The sequence below is a fragment of the Podarcis muralis genome, chromosome 2, assembly GCF_964188315.1.
Source record: "Podarcis muralis chromosome 2, rPodMur119.hap1.1, whole genome shotgun sequence".
NCBI classification, from domain to species: domain Eukaryota; kingdom Metazoa; phylum Chordata; class Lepidosauria; order Squamata; family Lacertidae; genus Podarcis; species Podarcis muralis.
In genome coordinates, this window is record NC_135656.1 from 99,884,830 (window position 1) to 99,907,197 (window position 22,368).

At 45.3% G+C, this 22,368-nt stretch overlaps 1 protein-coding gene across 2 annotated transcripts in view; it reads left to right on the forward strand.

Annotated features, from left to right (window-relative positions):
• PRICKLE2 (prickle planar cell polarity protein 2) overlaps positions 1 to 22,368 on the forward strand; it is a 255,852-nt gene that overhangs the window by 192,471 nt on the left and 41,013 nt on the right. For both annotated transcript variants that reach the window (XM_028719492.2, XM_028719493.2), the window contains 3 exons: positions 9,906 to 10,019; positions 19,810 to 19,947; positions 21,500 to 21,703. In XM_028719492.2, the coding sequence (XP_028575325.2) occupies positions 9,906 to 10,019; positions 19,810 to 19,947; positions 21,500 to 21,703 (456 nt within the window). The remainder of the gene's footprint in view (positions 1 to 9,905; positions 10,020 to 19,809; positions 19,948 to 21,499; positions 21,704 to 22,368) is intronic.

Here is a 22,368-nt window from a genome sequence, read left to right on the forward strand (position 1 = left end):
CTGTATAATATTTCAACAACAACAACAATAATAAACATGCTTTTAGGAGCCAGTCCTGGACCCAGGTGGCAGCTCCCAATCTCTTAGGGGTTGTCATTAGTCCTCTGTCTCTTGCCCTTAGTAACAGACAGGAGAGTGGCATAATAGTGTCACATACGCAACCATTCATGTGAGCAATTACGGATAATTGGACTTGTGTCCTGTCTAGATTTGGATAATGTGTGTCAATTACTGGCCCATCTAGATGTGTCACTAAAGAGCAATGATTTTATTGCTGTAATTGAAATCATTGAGGGTGTCTTTTCTTTGCTGGGTCTGGGAGCAGGCTTCAGGTTCACTGCATTCTGTCCTGGGTTCCAAGCTCCCAGCAAACTCTAGTTCTCCCTTTGTTTGGAGAAACAGGGAAATGGGAGTCACGCATTTCCATATTTATTTATGCAATTATATCATTTACATTCCTTGAGGCTGCCTTTGGCAGCTTGCTGGGGAGGCAGGAAAGTAAAGGCAGCGCCGCTTCATGGGTGAGCGAACAGAGGCGTCACATTCTTTACCCAGGGCAGAAACCTACATAGCTGCAAAATGGACAACCCTCTGGCAACTTAGCATGTCGGGGGGGGGGGGGACCCTCCTTTAGTTGTGAGAAAGCTCTGAACAAATTCAGTTCTTTTTTTAAAAAAAAATTATTTATAGGTTTTCCGTTACAAACTCTTATCATTTTCTGTTCTTATACAGTAATTCTTTTCGGCTTCCCACTCAACGTTTCATGACGGTTCTTTGTACATCTTAATTATACAGTGATACCTCGGGTTAAGGGACACGGGTGGCGCTGTGGGTTAAACCACAGAGCCTAGGGCTTGCCGATCAGAAGGTTGGCGGTTCAAATCCCTGCGACGGGGTGAGCTCCCGTTGCTCGGTCCCTGCTCCTGCCAACCTAGCAGTTCGAAAGCACAGCAAAGTGCAAGTAGATAAATAGGTACCGCTCTGGCGGGAAGGTAAACGGCGTTTCCGTGCGCTGCTCTGGTTCGCCAGAAGCGGCTTAGTCCTGCTGGCCACATGACCCGGAAGCTGTACGCCGGCTCCCTCGGCCAATAAAGCAAGATGAGCGCCGCAACCCCACAGTTGGTCACGACTGGACCTAATGGTCAGGGGTCCCTTTACTTTTACCTTTACCTCAGGTTAAGGGACACGGGTGGCGTTGTGGGTTAAATGAATACTCTCCCAGAATACTGACCCCCAGATTCCTTTAACAGAATACCCTTAAAGGGGAGGGGTACGTGATGGCCACAACCTCCCCTCCCATAAACCAAGCTTTTCCAATGCCTAACCACCAAACCTTACAAAGTTGTGACGATTTGAAACCAAAATTGGATGCCTGCATAAGCAAACTGTTCAGCTGGAGCAGCATGAGAGAAAATACTTTCAAAATGCTGAAGCATGTTTAGAGACAGTTTTCATCTAAACAATAAGCACTTGCATTTTTGCAAACAGGCCTAGCCAAAGGGTGGAAAAGAGGGGGGCGGGGGAAAGGCTGTGAATTTTCCTGACATACTAGGTCAAGGTAGTTGAGTGTCCATTTATTGAATTTACTTACAGTTTGGTGCCGGCAGATGCCTTTTGTCAGAGAAATAACTGGATCCCTAGAGTGCCAGCAGGCTTTAAAGAAATACCTCCCAGGATTTTTAGTCATCCCTAAGGAACATGCATAGCTATGACTTTAAAAACTGAGGTACTTTGAAATTCGAGGGGAGGAGAAAAAGAACAGAGAGAAATACTAAATGAGGCTGATGAGGAACTTGAATGTATTGTGGGCTAATGCAATTATTTCCCTCGATTCCTTTGAATAAAGTTGGCTGAACTTGAAAGAGAATCTTCCTCTTGTTTCATTTTACAAGGCTTCCCCTCCACCACCACTTTTTCTTTCTTTATGCTTGAAGGAACTGTTAATTTCCAACATGCTTATTACCTTCTTGCCGGCGATGTCTCTGTGTTACGTCGCGTTATTTCAACTGCCCTTCTTTATAGAAAAAAATGAGAAATTCATATTTGGAAAAAGATTGAGAGATCAATAATATTTGGGGCAGGGGAGCAGAGCTTGCTTTGCTGTGTGTGACTGGTCTATGAAATGCCTTGTTTGTGAAATATTCTCCCAAGATCTTATTTGATGCAAGACTAGACCTGCTTTAGCAATTCTCTTTATTTTTGCCAACGATCACATTATGTCGCTGTACCTAACTCGAGGTATTTGCACCTGATGATGACCATTGTGGATTACCGTATTTTTCGCACCATAGGACGCAGTTTTTCCGTCTTAAAAACTAAGGGGAAATGTGTGTGCGTCCTATGGAGCGAATGCAGGCTCCCTGGCTTCAGCGATAGCAAGGCAAAGCCTCCGAAGCCTGCGCTCCGGAGGCTTCCCGTTGCTTCCGCTGAAGCCAGGAGAGTCTGCTCTTTGAGGCTGGCGGGGGGAAAAGCAGTGCTTCCCCCATCGCCAGCCCCAGTCGATGGGGGGCAGCAGGAAGGCGCGCGACGCCTTCCCGCTACGCTCCAACCCTCCTGTGGGCTTTTGCGGGAGATGGGGGAATTCCCCCACCTCCCGCAAAAGCAGGCAAAAGCCGCACGCTCTTTAAAGAGGCTCCGTGGCTTCTGCTGGCTTTTCTAGGAGGTGGGGGAATTCCCCCACCTCGCAGAAAAGCCCGCAGGAGCCGCGCACCCTTTAAAGAGCGAGCGGCTCTTGGGGGCTTTTCCCCAAGGAGGGAGAAGGGACTGACTGGCTGAGTCAGTCCCTTCTCCCTCCTGCGCGCTTTTGGGGGAGATGGGGGAATTCCCCCACCTCCCGCAAAAGCAGGCAAAAGCCGTGCGCTCTTTAAAGAGGCTGCGCGGCTTTGCTGGCTTTTCTAGGAGGTGGGGGGATTCCCCCACCTCGCAGAAAAGCCTGCAAGAGCCGCGCAGCCTTTAAAGAGCGCGCAGCTCTTGGGGGCTTTTCCCCAAGGAGGGAGAAGGGACTGACTGACTGAGTCAGTCCCTTCTCCCTCCTGCGGGCTTTTGCGGGAGATGGGGGAATTCCCCCACCTCCCGCAAAAGCAGAGAGAAGGTCTTGGAGTAGCGCACAGGCTGCGTGCAGCCTGTCCACTGCTCCCAGAGCTGGGGGGGGGGGAATCATATTTTTTCCTTGATTTCCCCCCCTGAAAACTAGGTGCGTCCTATGGTCCGGTGCGTCCAATCGTGCGAAAAATACGGTACATCATAGGTAAAAGGTAAAGGTACCCCTGCCCGTATGGGCCAGTCTTGACAGACTCTAGGGTTGTGCGCCCATCTCACTTAAGAGGCCAGGGGCCAGCGCTGTCCGAGGACACTTCCGGGTCACGTGGCCAGCGTGACAAAGCTGCATCTGGCGAGCCAGAGCCGCACACGGAAACGCCGTTTACCTTCCCGCCAGTAAGCGGTCCCTATTTATCTACTTGCACCCGGGGGTGCTTTCGAACTGCTAGGTTGGCAGGCGCTGGGACCAAGCAACGGGAGCGCACCCCGCCACGGGGATTCGAACCGCCAACCATGCGATCGGCAAGTCCTAGGCGCTGAGGCTTTTACCCACAGCGCCACCCGCGTCCCTTTTACATCATAGAGGCACTTTTAAATAAAGTGGCCAGCTTTAATGGGTTATGGAAGGGCCTTAGCTCAGGGGTAGAGTGCATGCAAAAGATTCCAACTTTAACCCCCTGGAATCTCAAGTTCAAGGAGTCAGATAGCAGGTGATGTAAAAGGCCCTGGAGAGGTGGTGCTAGTCAGAGTAGGCAATCCTGAACTAGATGGGTACACTGTGTCTGTGTTCACACGTCACTCTAAGCCATGGTTTAGAGCATGGGTAGGCAAACTAAGGCCCAGGGGCCCAATAGCCTTCTAAATCCGGCCCGCAGACAGTCCGGGAATTAGCATTTTTTTACATGAATAGAATATGTCCTTTTATTTAAAATGCATCTCTGGGTTATTTGTGGGGCATAGCAATTCGTTCATTATTTTTTTCCAAAATCTAGTCCGGCCCCCCACAAGGTCTGAGGGACAGTGGACTGGCCCTCTGCTGAAAAAGTTTGCTGACCCCTGCTCTAAGCCATGGTTTAGAGTGAGGTGCACAAGCTGTAAAGAGCCTCAGCTTCCCCCCTTCCCACACAGCTTTTTGCTTTTGATTCACCACATTGTAGTAACCAGTCTGTAGTTAACGCTGACTATGGTTAACTTCAAATATGTCAGCTTCAAAGAACATGGTTAGAAGGCTGACTTGTTGGAACTAACCATTATTTAGTGTCAATCAAAATTCCAGGTGTGAACAGCACCGCAAACTGTGGTTAACTAAAAGTGGAAACAAAATATTCCGAGCTCCTGTGTCTGTCTGCAGTTGTGGGCTGGATGAAGGTGAATAAACTTGAGTTTAAACACTGTCAGGAGAGAGGCCCTCTGGATGAATAGCTCTCATGTCATTTACCTGAACTGGATGGGGTTGCAGCCCTTGGTATAAACTATCTTCTGTCCAGGGACTAAGGAAGAGGGATTTTCTTCGGAACTGCAGCTGGGGGAGAAAGGGTTAATTTCCCCATCTACTCCTGCTCTGATCCCATTAGTTATCAGATGTCCCCCCTCCCACAGCTGATGCAATTTGCATATTGTAATTTTTTTTAAAAAAAGCCTGCTTGTTACATACACAAAGACAAATTTAACATTGTGTGTACTTTGGCCCTGAGGAACCATTTATTTCCTAGGCTTGCTTTCTCCGCTCCCCCACAATTCCATCTTGTCAGCCTTCTGTGCTTTGAAACGGAATTGCTGTCAGATGTTGAAATCCTCCTTCCACAAACTTGAATGAATTTCAGACTGAGCAGAATGGGAGCATCAGGCAAATCCATCTTCATTCTGGGTCCCCTCTAGACACGTCCCACTAGGCTGCCGCCTTCCTCGTAAGCAGTTGCTGTGACGCAGCCTACCGCATTGTGCCAACGTAGCATCCTATCCAGCAAACATGTTTTGTAACGAGACACTGGTACTAAGTGTGTCCTGTAATAGGAACACTATGTGAGGCACAGAAAATCTTGTTCTCCAGTCCTGAGTATCCCCCCCCCCTCACTGATTTCAACAGTGCTTTCTTCCAATTGCATTTAGGAATAGAATCATAGAATCATAGAATCATAGAATCATAGAATCATAGAGTTGGAATAGACCACAAGGGCCATCGAGTCCAACCCCCTGCCAAGCAGGAAACACCATCAGAGCACTCCTGACATATGGTTGTCAAGCCTCTGCTTAAAGACCTCCAAAGAAGGAGACTCCACCACACTCCTTGGCAGCAAATTCCACTGTCGAACAGCTCTTACTGTCAGGAAGTTCTTCCTAATGTTTAGGTGGAATCTTCTTTCTTGTAGTTTGGATCCATTGCTCCGTGTCCGCTTCTCTGGAGCAGCAGAAAACAGCCTTTCTCCCTCCTCTATGTGACATCCTTTTATATATTTGAACATGGCTATCATATCACCCCTTAACCTCCTCTTCTCCAGGCTAAACATGCCCAGCTCCCTTAGCCGTTCCTCATAAGGCATCGTTTCCAGGCCTTTGACCATTTTGGTTGCCCTCCTCTGGACACGTTCCAGTTTGTCAGTGTCCTTCTTGAACTGTGGTGCCCAGAACTGGACACAGTACTCCAGGTGAGGTCTGACCAGAGCAGAATACAGTGGCACTATTACTTCCCTTGATCTAGATGCTATACTCCTATTGATGAGGCCCAGAATTGCATTGGCTTTTTTAGCTGCCGCGTCACACTGTTGGCTCATGTCAAGTTTGTGGTCAACCAAGACTCCTAGATCCTTTTCACATGTACTGCTCTCAAGCCAGGTGTCCCCCATCTTGTATTTGTGCCTCTCATTTTTTTTGAATGTAAAAGTATGAGTGCATTTCACCACCTCCCCACTGCACTTCCACTTCCAAAATGCTTTTAAATCCTTGATAGAACCTGAGAGTTTATTTTACGCAAACCCTGGCTTTTCAGGCCCTAGTCTGACACTCTAACCGCTGCACCAGACTGCCTATCTACTGCCTCTCAGTAAGGTTTATGATAGGTTTATAGCCAAGGCTGCCTTTGTGGCCTTGTGTACCTGCACCAATAACTATAGAAGGAAGATTCCTCTCTGTTGGTTCTCCTGGACCTCACATTTGTTTTTGATACCACGAGTCGTGCTGCCCCTTCAGGACTGGCTGGCTGGTTTGGGGTTGAGAACCCCTATTCTGTTTTCAGGTATAGTCTAGCCTAGAGGGCAGGTACCAGAAGAATCTAGTGCTCTGGGACAACTGTTTATCTCGTTGGTCTTTGGCTGTAAACAGAACAAATTAAAAGCCTGCTTGAATTAAGCAGTACATTTTGCTCTATTCAGCCTGGAGCTGTTTGGCCAGTTTTAATTTATTTAAAATATTATTCTGTACATGTTTTTCTTTGTAATCCATTGTTAAGACAAGCAGATGGTAAAGAAGGGAGATGGAAAGGTTAGCAGGCATTACTATCACTGAGAGAAGCATACACCATCAAGGATTTAAAAGCATTTTGGAAGTGGAAGTGCAGTGGGGAGGTGGTGAAATGCACTCATACTTTCTAGGTGATGATACTGAATGCCGAAGGTGACGTATCACCTGTGGGAGCAATTGAGGTGGACGTGCTCTGGGATTCTCTCTTGGCTGGCGCCCAGTTTTACAGCCCAAGGAGAACATGCATTGATTTTGAAGGATGGTAAAAGCGAAAGCTTCTGAAAATCCACTTAATGATGACATTCACGATTTGCCTGCAGAGCAAGGAGTTGAAATCACCCAGGCAGAATCCGAAGGAGTCGGTGCTTTCTTTGGGGTTTACCTGAATGGCGTCTTTCTTGGATCTGATCCAAATCTCCTTAACAGTCCCTGGTTCGTTTCAGGTGACGAGGTGCAGGTCAGGACCTGCTGTCTCTGTTTTGGGTTGGTTTTAGTTTCCCAAAGTCATTTGCCCATCCCTGCAGAGCTATTTCTTTAATCTGATGGGAGATAGCTCCGACAGACCTCCTGACATGAAATGGAAGACTTCCCAGAGGAAATGCTTGAAAGCGTTGTGCTCTGGTTTTTCCTGTGCCATGGCCAGAAAACAAATATCTACGCACACGATAACCTGATTGCCATTTAGACTTGTTATCTCCTCCTTTCTGTGCTCTGGGTCTTTACAGCTTATTACCTTGGGGACAAGCGTGACATAATTTGGCAGCCAGTCAAGAATAAATTACTTGTGGATTCACACAGTTTCAAGGGCGTCCTGGGCACGGATGCTCAATAGCAGAAAATCAGCAGTGCTGTATCTACAGAGCACAGAGGCAGTTAGCGATCGACAGGGGCATTTGATTGTTAAATGCAGACATTCAGAAATCAACTGATGATTGTGGTGGAGAAAAGGAGTAATCGGAGACCTGGCTTGAGATTTCAACCACCCAAGTTACAGGCTGCTCAGGCGAGCTTTGGTTCGGTTAGTCTTCCCTAACTTGGTTGTATCGCCTTCCTTCGCGTTCAGCTTAATGAACTGCATGTTCAGGGACCAGGTGAAGGATGCGCTATAAATGCAAAGTAAGTGGTGCTGAGATTTTATTTGTAACCATTTAGTTGGTGGCTTTTAAGACTTCTGGTTGGAGATTCCTTGGCTGAACAAATTGGTTGCTCATAATATAGAGTGGGGGCATAGTTGTGGATTCATTGCATAAACTTTCTTTGCAGTTCTGGGCTTCATTCAAAGCATCTCTTTCTGGGATGCATGCAAATGATGCAATGGGGTTGGGCATGTAAAATAAACACTGCAGCTTCAATGTGAGTGCATTATGTAGCTGTTTTCAGGCTGGCGTAGATGATGGAGAGCTATCCTGTAGTATGAGCTGTCTCTCCTTCCTGTTATTGTGTTGGGGTGATAGTTCTGAGAAACCTAATTTCTACTTCCCCCCAGTTAAAATCTAAGATGGTAGGGACAGAGCACGTTACAGCCTCATCCCATTCCCATACACATTTGCTTAGAACTGCTTAGTGCAAGAATTGTTGTGATCCCATACATACCATTCACATCCCTGTAAGGTTTGTTTTGATTAATTTACTTAAATTATATCCCACTGCACACTCAAAAACAAAAAAGGCCCTCAACACGCAACAACACTTAAAAAGCAATCAGATGCCTTCTATATAAAAACTGCCAATTAAAAGTTGTTGTTCTTTAAACCCCAACATAAATAACAATTACAAGTTCATAGCAGAGTAAAGCATCATTTAAGACCGGAATGAAATTGACATTTACAAATGTTTGCTGGGGCAGCATTACCTCCTAACACCCAAGCAAGCCCCTCTAGGGAGGGAGTATTGCACCAAGGGCCCCTCCATCAAAATGCCACGCCTCTCATTCCTGCTGGCTTCACATCACCCAGTGCTGGCCTTTAGAGAGCAGGCCTTCTTCTGATGGCTTTACGAGCAAAGAGAGGCTCATAGGACAATGCAGCGTTTTCTGAGGTGCTTTGGGCTAGAACATTCCTGGTGCAGGCGTGGAGACTCTCAATGTGGCAATGATGAGCCCCTTGCTAGGAGGGACCATAGCTTCGTGGTAGAGACTGTGGCTTGCATGCAGACAGTCCCAGGTTCTTTCTCTGGCACCCCCAGTTCATTAAAGGAACATGCAGCAAATGATGTGAAAAATCACTGTCTGACACCCCCAAAGAGCTGCTGCCCATTGGAGTCAGCACAATTGAAGAGGCTGTACAAATCGCACCATTCCTCCAGCGTTGTCATGCAACGTGATGGTGGTGCTTCTGTTTCTGAGGATACGATACCTCCAAAATGGTGTCACATTCTTGCCACACACACACGGCAGGGAAGATGTCCTGGCAGCCGGTTGTTAAGTTTCAGAAGGGGCAACCTGGCACAGAACCTTCGAGGCAAGCCATTGGGTTGTTTGAGGGACAGGATTTCCCGTTGAACGTCAGTTGAGCTCCTCTGAGTGTGGCATGATCCGGAAAAGAAGGTGGAGAGCAATCCCCAGCTTCCACATTCTGAACCGTGTTCCCTCAGATCAAGTAGACGGGGCTGTTTGTACTCGGCGTTACTTGCCGCTCGATGTTTCCGCCTTACAAGCATCGCATCAGAATGATCACAGAAGGTGATGCTGCGCTGTAGCTGGTCTCCGGGAAGAACTAGGCTGCTTTGTTAGGCCCATAACTGCAGCAGAAGTGTGTGCCCATCATCAACGCACGTACGAGAAATGGGATCTCTTGGGACCCGGCCTTGTTGCACTGCACCTTGTGCTGCACTCTTCATGTTTGTTTTTAATTACACACTCTGAGACTTAAAGGGAGAACCCAGCCTTCCGACAGATTTTATCTGCTGATTATTTTCACAAATTGTTACAGAAAAGGCCTTGGGGGCTGGAGTGTAGGTGGAGGCTCAGTTACCCAGTCATAGATTGGATGCCAAGGGGGAGCGTCTTAACCTACGCTCACAAAGGCAGGTGCTGACAGATCCTCCTAGCCAAGGGAAACATGCTTACATTCTGGAGAGTGACAGAGAAAACGGTAAAGTACGACCTTGGCGGGTTAGCTTTAGACTGAAAACAGACTGCTCTCCCCTCGCCCTCCGCCCTCGCTCTTGCTTTGACCCTCTTCCAAACAAATTTCGGTTTCTGTCAGATAAAGAACATTTGCCTTTGTCCTAAGGAAAGTTTGTTGCTTTTCTGTTTTGTTTTGGGTTGTTTTTTTAAATAGCTGCACGTCTTTGGTAATCTCGAGTGCCGCTGCTCAGAGCGATTGATTTCTCTGTGTCTTGTCAGTCGAAAGCAAAACAAAAACGAAGCCAAGACATTGTACTGCAGTCCCCCTTTTTCTAACATTTAGGTTCATCAGTACTACAGCTGCCTCCCAGAAGACAAAGTGCCCTACGTGAACAGCCCAGGGGAGAAAGCCCGTATCAAACAGCTCCTTCACCAGCTGCCGCCACACGACAATGAGGTGAGTCATTTAGAAATAATTGGGGAAACATTGGCTTAGTGCACACCGCAGGGGACTGGGCCATCTTTCTGATGTCGCTGTTGCGTGCAGCAATTAGCCAGTTAACCAAGGCTCTGGCAAAGGATTTGTTAAAGGATTGTTTTGCAAAAGCTCTCTGGGTTTTTAAAAATGTTTTCCTCACTTTGCCCCCTCCCCACCACTCTCAGTGCTGGCAGATGAATTACTTGGCAGAGACCCTGCCCTCTGTACTTGTTCTCAGTAGAATAGAAAGGGAAACAGTCCTCATATTTTATCTGGAAATGCATATTTATGCAATGCCTATTTAGAGTCTAGATGTCCTATTACTTACGTTTATCTCTCCAATATTTCTTGCTTTTGCTTTGACTGAGAATTGCAGTTTCCAACTTTTATTTTCCTGGAAAAGACATATTTTGTGGTGAGAGATGTTGATAGTTTTTTATACATAAAAATAATGAAACCGTTTGGGCTCAGACTCGCAGATAAACTGGCCTGGCTCTCAGTGTAAATGACATACTCTTAAATTGTAACTATAGGTACAATAAACACTTCTCTCTGTGCGGAATTGTTGCTGCTGTAGGTTAAAATACTACTAGATAAAAGAGCATATATTTCTCACGCGGTTGCTAAAATATTAAATTTTCTGCTTTTGTATTGAATTGAAGAACTGAAACATGCAGGCTTTCTATTGCATCTGACTGTGAGGTTATATATGATAGCAAAAAGTAAAATTTTAAATGTTGTCTTTGGGACACATTAAAATGGGTTGCTTGCACCACATCTGCAACTTGCAACTGTGAGGAGCCACTCGCTCAGCCTTTGTCAACCTGGTTCCCCCTCGAAGATTTGGGCTGCATCTCTCACCATCCCTATCCATTGATCATGCTGGCTGGGGCTGATGGGATTTGTAGTCCTAAAAATTATCCAGAGGGCACCAGGTTGTTAACCATTGACTTACTAAGCTACATAAGGCATGTAATGCATATTTGCATCTAACATAACAGGGTTTTTTAAAAAATGCAAATATACCAGTGAGGAATTTAACCCTTTCCTCCTCTCCTGCTGTCCTGAAAAAATAGTTCTACTTCTGCATTTTGTGTTGTACCCCTCTTAGGGATTGATTCCCCCCCCCCTTTGGATTCCACAGCAAGCAACAGCTGCCCTGGCCACAACATTTGCTGCTTCACAGAAGAGTATTTAAAACTCACAGCTCTTCCTCTCCACTGGAAAAGGACATGGGGAGCTGTGTTCAGCATACCGTATTTTTTGCTCTATAAGACTCACTTTTTCACTCCTAAAAAGTAAGGGGGAATGTGTGTGCGTCTTATGGAGCGAATGCAGGCTGCGCAGCTATCCCAGAAGCCAGAACAGCAAGAGGGATTGCTGCTTTCACTGCGCAGCGTTTCCTCTTGCTCTTCTGGCTTCTGAGATTCAGAATATTTTTTTTCTTGTTTTCCTCCTCCAAAAACTAGGCGCGTCTTGTGGTCTGGTGCGTCTTATAGAGCAAAATATATGGTATTTTGAGTTAACTAAAGCCATAGGACAGGGCCTTACATCCATACCAAAAACTTCCAAAGCCAGACAAAAAAAAACCCCTGCTTCCTGATACTTTAGACACCCCAGAGGTCTGTGCTCACTTTGCTCCAGTTGAGCATTGTTTGGAAGACTGACTTAGCTTATCCTTGTTAAGAATACTAGCAGCACCTTAAGTGGTTTTCAGATGATTACTAAATCGCATGCAAGAGAATGGACACCCATAGAGAAAGCTCAGTCCCCAAATCTGCCTTTCAACCTGGTGCCCTCCCATCAGCACCAGCTAGGTGGTGGTTAGAGATAATAGGAGTTGAAGTTCAAAACAGCTGGAGGGCACAAAGTTGGGGAAGGCTGCTTTAAATCTTTGGACTCACAGCTGTCCATGGAGGTGCAGGTCAATTCAGTGTCCAGGGCAGCTGTCTACCAGCTCCATCTGGTACGCAGGCTGAGACCCTACCTGCACGCAGACTGTCTTGCCAGAGTGGTGCATGCTCTAGTTATCTCTTGCTTGGACTACTGCAATGCGCTCTATGTGGGGCTACCTTTGAAGGTGACTCGGAAACTGCAATTAATCCAGAATGTGGCAGTTAGACTGGTGACTGGGAGTGGCCACCGAGACCACATAACACCGGTCCTGAAAGGTCTTCATTGGCTCCCAGTATGTTTCCGAGCACAATTCAAAGTGTTGGTGCTGACCTTTAAAGCCCTAAACGGCCTCAGCCCAGTATACCTGAAGGAGCTTCTCCACCCCCATCGTCCAGCCTGGACACTGAGGTCCAGCGCCGAGGGCATTCTGGCAGTTCCCTCACTGCGAGAAGTGAGGTTACAGGGAACCAGACAGAGGGCCTTCTCAGTAGTGGCGGCTGCCCTGTGGAATGCCCTCCCAGCAGATGTCAAGTCAATAAGCAACTATTTTACTTTTAATAGACAACTGAAGGTGGCCCTGTTTAGGGAAGTTTTTAATGTTTGAGACTGTACCGCCTCTCACCATATGAACTGACCTGGACTCTGTGATCATCATCTGAGAACTTTCTTCATGTGGCTCCTCCACAAGAGGCCCAGAGGGTAGCAACATGAGACTGGCCCTTTTCTGTGATGGCTCCCTGTTTCTCGAATGCTCTCCCCAGGAAGGCTTGCCTGGCACCTTTGATACATACCTTTGATACATACCTTTTCTCTATAACCAGGCCTTTGGCTGATTAAACATTCTATGGCCTTTTAAATGTATTTGTGGGAGGGGAGTCATTGATTTGATTTTGATTTTTTGTTACATATTTTGTGTCTGTTTTTATTTTGTAAACCACCCTGTGATATTTGGATGAAGGGCAGTATACAAATTCACTAAATAATAATAATAACAATTAGTAGGCCACAATGTAACACTCTTGTTGTGTGGTGAGACATAGTTTTTCTTGTCAGGGGGTAATTTTAGCTTCTGTGAAGGTTCTGAAGAAATTGGAAATGGAGTGGAGAGATGATTTCTCTCAAAACCCAATCCTCACTTGGCTTGACAAAATGAAAACCACCTGTGATCCAAAGGACCAATTATTCCATTGTTGTATTTATATAATTATTTTTTGCATATTACAGTATTGCAAATCCGGATTGTGTTAATGCCTGTGTTTGCAAATGGACTTGATTCATGGTACTCTTCTTGAACTTCCCATAACTTTGTCAGTGTGTTGGGTTGCCCTGGCTGTGTTATAGTTAGCTGCTAATGTTCGCTAGTACCATGAGCGTGTGAGGTTAAAAAAACAAAAAAAAAAACAAACTTCTGGTAGCCTATCAAATGTACTATGCTGTGAAGCTGAGACATGTTTGTTTTCGTTTCAAAAAGCTGTTAACAGAATTGTAAAATCCTGCTGCTGGAAGAGACTCAAAAGACATTAAATACCTCCCTTAAAGTAAGATCCTCCAACTGTAGAACTGGAGTCTAGACTAAGGCCCAGGGATGGAGACTGAAGTTCAAGCAAAGATGTTCCAAGGTGATAAGTACTCTTGGAATTGAGTTTTAACTCATCAATAGTCTTAAAAGTTGCCAACTACAAATGAGTCCAGAGACAGGCGGGTCTCCCAATATAGAAAGGGGTGGCTGTAAAATTAGGCAAGGTGTGAAGAAAGCAGATAGAGAGAAGCTTTACTCCCTCATCCAAAAGTGACTGGCTGGAGCCTCAAGGAAAACAAAGGGAAGCATTTCTCCATACAACCCATACTTAATTCATGGAATTCACTGCTGCAAGATGTCACAATGGCCACTAGCTGAAGATGGCTTCAGATAAATTGATAACAGGATGTTGATCAATGACTACTGATCACAATGGTTATATGCAGCTTCTAGGTTGGGGCAATAGCAGTAGAGGGCTGTTGGCTTCATGTCCCTTTTGTGGTGTTTATACACTTCTAAAATGAATGCCTTGCAGTGCTGCAAATGTGTGCTCAATCCCAGTCCCTGGTTGTGCTTGAGAACAGTTTTCTCCAAGCTGGTGACCCCCAGGGCAGTGCTGGCTGGGGCTGATAGGAGTTGTGCACCAAAACATCTGCAGGGCGCCAGGTTTGCCTTCATCCCAATCTCACTCTGGTGTTAGAAATGATTTTCCAGCTGTTTTAATGTGGCTTGAAAATCTTATTCTGTGACCCACCTCTTGGCAAGTTTTGGCCAAAGAAAGACAGATGAAATAAATACAGTCGTACCTTGGAAGCTGAACGGAATCAGTTCCGGAAGTCCATTCAACTTCCAAAACAGTCGACTTCAAAGGCGCGGCTTCCGATTGGCTGCAGGAGCTTCCTGCAGCCAATTGGAAGCCGCGAAAGCCCTGCTGGATGTTTGGTTGCACCTCCTGGGGTGAGGTCCCGTTGCGCGGTCCCTGCTCCTGCCAACCTAGCAGTTCGAAAGCACGTCAAAGTGCAAGTAGATAAATAGGTACCGCACCGGCAGGAAGGTAAACGGCATTTCCATGCGCTGCTCTGGTTCTCCAGAAGCGGCTTAGTCATGCTGGCCACATGACCCGGAAGCTGTACGCCAGCTCCCTTGGCCAATAAAGCGAGATGAGCGCCGCAACCCCAGAGTAGGTCACGACTGGACCTAATGGTCAGGCGTCCCTTTACCTTTACCTTTACCTCACCTATAATCATTTGATTGTCCACTCTGGCTTCTTTAATCCAGATAGAATACAGGAATACAAAAATCGAAAACCGGGATCAGAGACTTCTCTAAGAACAGAAAGCATATGACAGGAATAGAGATCCAGCAGGCTTTGGAAAACACAGCTTACTCTTGGGCTCATATATACCAAGTCTTACATTTTATCTCCCAAACAAACATCACAACCCAGGCAACCCAGTCTTTAACTCTCCTGGAAAATATAATTTATTCTGCTGATCCATTGGGCAAGGGTATCATTTCTTTAATTTACAGCTCATTAACCAATTTTTCTTGCAAACCTTTAAATGCTCCCAAACTCCACTGGGGGAGAGATTTGAATGATACTCTAAACGAGCCTTCCTGGAACAGAATCTGGTAGAAATTCCCTTTTCAATTTTATTCAGCTAAACTTAGGGAAAACACACAAGAGCTAACTCATAAATGGTATTTGCATCCTGTACTACTCAATAAAATCAATTGCACTCTCCCAAGAAATGACTGGAGAAACTGTTAAAATGTAGCTTCATTTTTCCACATGTGGTGGACTTCTCAGAAACTTTGTATATTTTGGGATAACTTTTTTGTGAACTGCGTATGAAAACTAAACAACAGGTACATCTCGACCTCAGTGTTGCTTTATTAACTATATTTGAAGGAGATTGTGAAGAATTTTCATCTAAAAAGCTTATATTACAGTTAATAACAGCTGCTTGCTTGATGTTGCCAATAACTCAAGAACCCTAAATGTTATCTGAAATGTGGCTTAACAGTAAACAAATTCATTGAATTTGATAAGGAATTGACTCAGGAAGCCCATGCAGCTGGACAAGAAGAGAAACCTGAGAGCTTTGAGAGTGTGGAGAAAGAGATATATGTTGTTCCTGAGGAAAAGGAAGGAGGAGCTGTAATGTTACAGAAGATAAAGGAGGGCCAGAGGCCTGACATGATGGTTACAAAGGAAAATAAGAACTTGATGGTGAAAATCTGGTCTGAATTGGAGACTGAAGAATGGAGAGATCTCCTTATGTGGAGATCTGAAGACCCAAGGATTACAAATTTGATTAAGGTGGAAGTTGGAGCTTTGGGGACATTTGGACTTGAAAGGAGTAAGAAACAAGATTCAGGCTCCACTTTTAAGTATGGAGGTCTGGCTGGAAGAAACATGGACCCTATTGGACTAGAGCTTCTCCGAGATTTGGTGCTTAATACCAAGGACTATCAAAAAAACCGGCAGAGAGGAATTGAGAGAGAATTAAGAGCCTTGGACATGAGATCTCCAGGCTGATAGTAGATTGACTGATGGACGTTTGTTGGGGATTGAAACCGGGAAAGGGGGGGTGGAGTTTGGGAATCCAAAGGGTGTATAATTATAACCTGTTTTGCTTTTACTTTGTTTTGTTATTTGTATGAGAATTGAGGAAATCGTGGAAGGGAATTTAGGCCGACTTTAGAAAAAGGTTTTAAGAATAAGCACTGATGTATAACTATTGATGTTTATAAGGCAAAATTGGTTTTTTAAAATGAACTAAATATAAAAAGGTTAAAAATTAGGGATAAGAACTTGTTGAACCAACAATTTGAATTGGAATACAAGAGGGGGAGGTGTGGGGAAGTCAGGGAAATATGTTATTGAAAATAAGGATTGTGAATTCTATGTGTTTTTAAACTTTTTTGTTTTTTCTTTTTTGATTTTTTTAAATGTATTATGGTGGAAACTTTTAATAAATATCTTTTTTAAAAAAAGAAATGTGGCTGAATCAAAGCTGGGACGTGGCACTGTTGGACAAACTGACTGGAAACCTAGGTGAACAAGGAATAAACAAATCAAGAGATGCTTTCCAAAACACATGGTTCGACTTTATTTCATGTGTTTGTACAAAAGAGCATGGCTATCGACCACCAGCGACTCGCAGCAAGCTATGGACATCTTTTAGCATATTGGGCCATGAGTCAACAGTGTGACTCAGTGTGATGCAGCAGCAAACAAAGCAATGCTATTCTAGGCTGCATCAACAAAAGTATAGTGTCCAGATTGAGGGAAGTTATAGTACCACTCTATTCTGCCTTGGTCAGACCACACCTGGAATACTGTGTCCAGTTCTGGGCACCAGAAGGATGTTGACAAGCTGGAACATGTGCAGAGGAGGGCAACCAAGATGATCCAGGGTCTGGAAACCAAGCCGTATGAGGAACGGTGTAAGGAGATGGGTATGTTTAGCCTGGAAAAGAGGAGACTTGAGAGGAGATATGATAACTATCGTCAAATATCTTAAGGGCTGTCACATGGAAGATGGAGCAAGCTTGTTTTCTCCTGCTTTGGAGGGCAAGACTCAGAACAACAGTGGCTTTAAGTTACAAGAAAGGTGATTCCAACTAAACACCAGGAAGAACTTTCTGACAGGGGAATGGACTCCCTCAGGAGGTGGTGGACTCTCCTTCCTTGGAAGTTTTTAGCAGAGGTTGGACAGCCATCTGTCATGGATGCTTTAGTTAATATTGCTGCATCGCAGGGGGTTGGCCTAGATCAGGCTTCCTCAACCTTGGCCCTCCAGCTGTTTTTGGCCTACAACTCCCATGATCCCTAGCAGGACCAGTGGTCAGGGATGATGGGAATTGTAGTCTCAAAACATCTGGAGGGCCAAGGCTGAGGAAGCCTGGACTAGATGACCCTTGGGTCCCTTCTAGTTCTATGATTCTAGTAGGATGACTTTCCTACTTTCTAGTAGGAAAAACTATAGTTTTTCTATGTAATATGAATCTGTTCTTCCATGCGGGGTGTGGGGAAAGTTTATTGAATGTTGTTCTGTATAATACCTGTAAAAGATAAATACACCATTTTTTTAAAAGTGCAGGGTATGCCATTGCCAAATTGCAAAATGCAGCCAAGTATATACATAACCCTCTGGAAGGCTTACAAGCCAAGGGCATGAGGACAACAGCAATCCTGTGTATCTGGAGTTCAGAGGTCCATTGCCCCCTGAAGATGAATGTTTCATCTTTGGTTGACAGGAATGGCTTCCCTGAGTGAAGCTGGTGTTGGGTAGGTAAACAGAGCTTCAGGTGGGTGGATCCAAAGGGAGGTTATGGCGGGAGTGACTTTTCTGTGGTTCTCCATTCCATTCCCAGATAGCTCAGTTGGTTAGAGCACGGTGCTGATAACACCAAGGTTGCAGGTTCAAACCCTGTATGGGACAGCTGCACATTCCTGCATTGCAGGGGGTTGGATTAGATGATCCTCAGAGTCCCTTCCAACTCTATTATTCTATTATTCCCCCTCCCCTAATTTTTCCACGAGGGAGCATTCAGCATTCTGTGGCCACTGAGCATGCTCAGTCCTAATAGTGTTGGGTCTGGGTTTGCCCACCAACCTTAGGGTTTCCTCCCTTTCTTAAGTTTATCTTTGTACTTCTGCAAATGCTGGCATTCCCCAAGCCTCCTGACCCCTCCCTCTTTCCTGCAGGCATTGTCAATTTTGAATCCTTAAGGGTTTGCCCCTTGGAGAATGAGTTTGCTGTTAGTTATATATGATTATAATAAATCACACTGTTACTTTTGTTCAGGCAGGGCCTTCAGGCTCTTACATCACTTGTGCCAGAATTCTGCACCTGAAGCATGATCCTGTTTTTTTTATTTTAGATTATTTTAAAATGCGTTACTCGAGAAGGTGTTTTCAAAAGCATCGTGCAGTCTGGGACCACTCTAGTTAAAATTTAAAAACAAAACAGAATGGGAGGTGAAAACCCAAGGGCGCTCATGTGATCTTTTACATATGGCCTGTTGGCACTTCAAAATTGCAGTCCATTGAATTATTTTCCAAGGGCTGAAAAAGGGTTTGTCTGTGTGTCTCCCTTTCAATGACTTGGGTTTCGCCCTGAGAAATTGTAGTGTGCATTTTAAACATTTGAAGGCAAGGCAGCCGGCGGAGGGGAGGCCTTTTAATCATCCTGACAACATCTTGTTGGTCTTGGCTTAAGCCTGAGCCCAGTTTCAGTGAACAAGCAAGCAAATAGTTATGGACCTGCCATAAGCTGCACCGTCAAGGGCTTGCTAAGCTCTTTTGAGTGCCACTGAAGTACCTTTTTAAAAGAGCCTTGTCTACTGAATCAGGAAGTAATTTATCCCTTCTCAGCTTTGAGTTCAGCGGCAAGTGAATTAGCGATACTCTGTTGACTTACAGAAACCAGACCAGTATGTGCCAGGAGAAGACCAAGATACAGATAAAAGGTCCCTTTTAGATACAGTGCAATCGCATCATATGCTGAGGTTATACATGCATATGCGAAAATCACACATAGCCAACATTTTCTTATTTTCTGGCCTGCTACTTGTTGGCAAATGGGGGAGACCTTCTACAGTGTCTCTACGGCCTTTCCCCGCTCCTCCATGTGTGAGTGGTTGAGTGACTGGGGGAGGAAGAGAGATGGAGGTGGAAGGGAGACAGGTAGAGACAGATGCAGGCAGAAGAAAAGGGCTGAAATTGATTCGGAATGGCACTGAAGTCAAATGTGTATAGTTTAATTTCTGCAAGTTAAATGTGTGTGTGATGCGACTTGGCTGTACCAGTGGTGAGAGGAAAGGGGCTAGAAAGCCACAGCTCAAGGAAGTCTACTTAATTTTCCTTGGATTTCACAGTTTTCCAGGGCGTTAATCTCTGGTCTGGCCATGTCCCTTGAGTAGAGTCCTAGCATTGTAATTATTCCCTTACACATCCTTATCCCAAGACCCATCAACTTTTCAGGGTCAACCACCATGTTTTTATGACACATTGGTCTTCCTCGAGTTATAAGCAGCCATTGTTTTTTAAGAATGTGCATGTGTGCATATTGGGAGTATGATTAATAAACTGGATAGCAGCAGTCAAAGGAGTAGTATAGAAAGCAGCAGAGACCATTGTGGTTTGAGGAGAGGAAAAAGAGAAATCGGCTTGTGAGGGTCTGACCTGGGCTGAAAGCCCATCTGTTGAGGGGAGAAATGTCTGCCCGTAGGTGGCAAGTTCCTCCCATGTTGCCTGTAAAAAAATATATATATATGTGTTGGAGGAGAAGCCAAGGCTTGCAACTTCCAGTGTAACACAGATCATTGCTGATTACTCTCTAGGTACGATATTGCAACTCACTGGATGAAGAAGAGAAGAGAGAACTCAAACTCTTCAGCAATCAGAGGAAAAGGGAGAACCTGGGCAGAGGCAATGTCCGACCCTTTCCAGTCACCATGACTGGCGCCATTTGTGAGCAGGTAGGTCTATCTTCACAACATGTTTGCGGCCAGATGAGCCTTGGATTCACAGAGCAGTTTTCCCAGGTTGTGGCATTATGTTCCTGTGGCACACGTACAGCACAATCTTGTAAATTGTGTTTCTTGCAGAGGGTTATTGGGTTGTTTTTGTTTTGATTATGTATTTTGTGTTTTTATATTGTGATTTTATCTTGTGAACCACCCTGGGACCTGCAGGTATAGGGCAGTATACAAATTTAACAACTAATACAGTGGTGCCTCGCAAGACGAAATTAATTCGTTCCGCGAGTTTTGTCGTCTTGCGATTTTTTTCGTCTTGCGAAGCACGGTGTCGGGAAAGTTTTGGAAAAGCTTCAAAAATCACCAAAGTCTTTAAAAACCTCAAAAAAGGCTACCACACCGCGTGCTATGAGTTGCTCCTCGAAGTCAAGTCGCAACTGTATGAACGGTCTTAAGGAAAAGGAAACAAACTTGCAAGACGTTTTCGTCTTGCGAAGCAAGCCCATAGGGAAAATCGTCTTGCGAAGCAGCTCAAAAAACAAAAAACCCTTTCGTCTAGCAAGTTTTTCGTCTTACGAGGCATTCGTCTTGCGAGGTACCACTGTAATGCTTTTTGTTGCAATGTTTAGCTTTGGGTTATGAGAGGTCATAACAAGAGACGCTGGCAAGTCAGGAGACAAATTTGTTCTTTGCTTTGACCTTACAAAGGAAGTTTAGCACGAATTCTTATTAATTAAACTATTCTCAGGGTCAGAGAATTTACTTGTGTGGATTTCTTTGCGGGGGGAGGGTTCCCCCCACATAACCCCCAGGGGAAATTGCATCTAGGCTGTGCATTGCTAGACCATAAAACCATAAGCAAAACAAACTTGCTCACAGCCAGAATTGAGGGAACCTAGAAAAGCATGCCTTCCCTCATGTCTGAAATACTTTGGACAAAACCTCCACCTGGTTCTCCCTTGCAGACATGAAGAAGACTGGAAAAAAATGGCAGTATGTTATTATTTTGCATGTTGAAATTTCTAAAAGATTCTTTAAAAATCAGAACACAACACACTCCCACTGTTTCTCTCCATATTTTTTTCAATATGGGAAGCCCTCCCAACATGTTGATCACACGAAAGGGAACCCAGATACCAGTGGAAGAAAGTGTGCTATCCTGCGAAGTTCCTATGCAGTATCAAAGCAGCCCAGCTCTCTTGCCTTCCTCTCTCTGTGATGGAAGACGGAACAGGCAGAAAGAGAAGCAGAATCTGGTGCTCTGGCTATTGTTTGCTTGCTCCAAGCCCCATCCATATATGGACAGGGTTTGAAGTGTACAAGCATTGTGATTGGGAACTGTGATGGTGCTCATGCTCATGTGTAGAGCACATCATTTTCATTTGAACCCCAGGGAGCCCCAGTTTGACAAAGGACCCGGGTTGTGAATAACCAGAGGAGTGACATGCATGACGTATCATTTTGTAGAACCTCGTATTCTCTCCAATGCTGCCATGAGACCTGGCTGCCCTCGAGTGCCGTAAGAACAGGTTCCTCCTTAATGTCTTTGCAGTGTGGAGGCCAAATCAATGGAGGAGACATAGCCGTCTTTGCATCGAGGGCAGGTCATGGAGTTTGCTGGCACCCGCCATGCTTTATATGCAGCGTCTGCAACGAGCTGCTGGTAGATCTCATCTATTTCTATCAAGATGGGAAGATTTATTGTGGCCGGCACCACGCGGAATGCCTCAAGCCTCGGTGTGCGGCGTGTGATGAGGTAAGGCCAGCCAAACATCTCTCCTCCCGTTAACCATGATGAATGGTTGCAAGTTTCCAAAGTCCTCTTTGCCAGCCTATCTTTGCATCTACATCTTGCAGTTCTACAAGCAAGGAAAGATGTGAAATATCTCCAGACTGGTTCACATGGTAGCCTCTGTAGCGGCTCCTCTTTGCAACGGCCAGCACAAGCATGCGTGAATGTAGATGCCCACACCTAGCCCAATGCCCCTGCCAAGCCCAGAACTGCTGGCCATTCATCCACAGTTTATCCTTTTTCAGGGTGGGGAGGAAATCTGCACTTGCCTTCATCGAAACAGATTTGCACTGTGTACAACAGTGTACATGATAAATTGTGTGTGCTTTCTCCTCCACCCCTTTAATGCCCAGTCTGCAGCTGAGAGGTGGAAGAGACGGAAGCTGCAGCCTGTTTCAGTAGGCCAGGGACAGGATCGTAGTGAAATCAAACTGTCAAAATTCATGGCAGCTTTAGGGTTTTGAACACGGCTTGTTGATTTCGAAACACAGTACAGTATTAATCATGCAACGCTGCGCCTCATTAGTTTGCCGAAATCAGAAGATTCTCCAGCTCCCTGGTAGTCAAGGTATCGGAGCCCAAACCACAGTCAAGGTTTTGTGAAATCTGGCTTGTTTGCACTTGTTGCA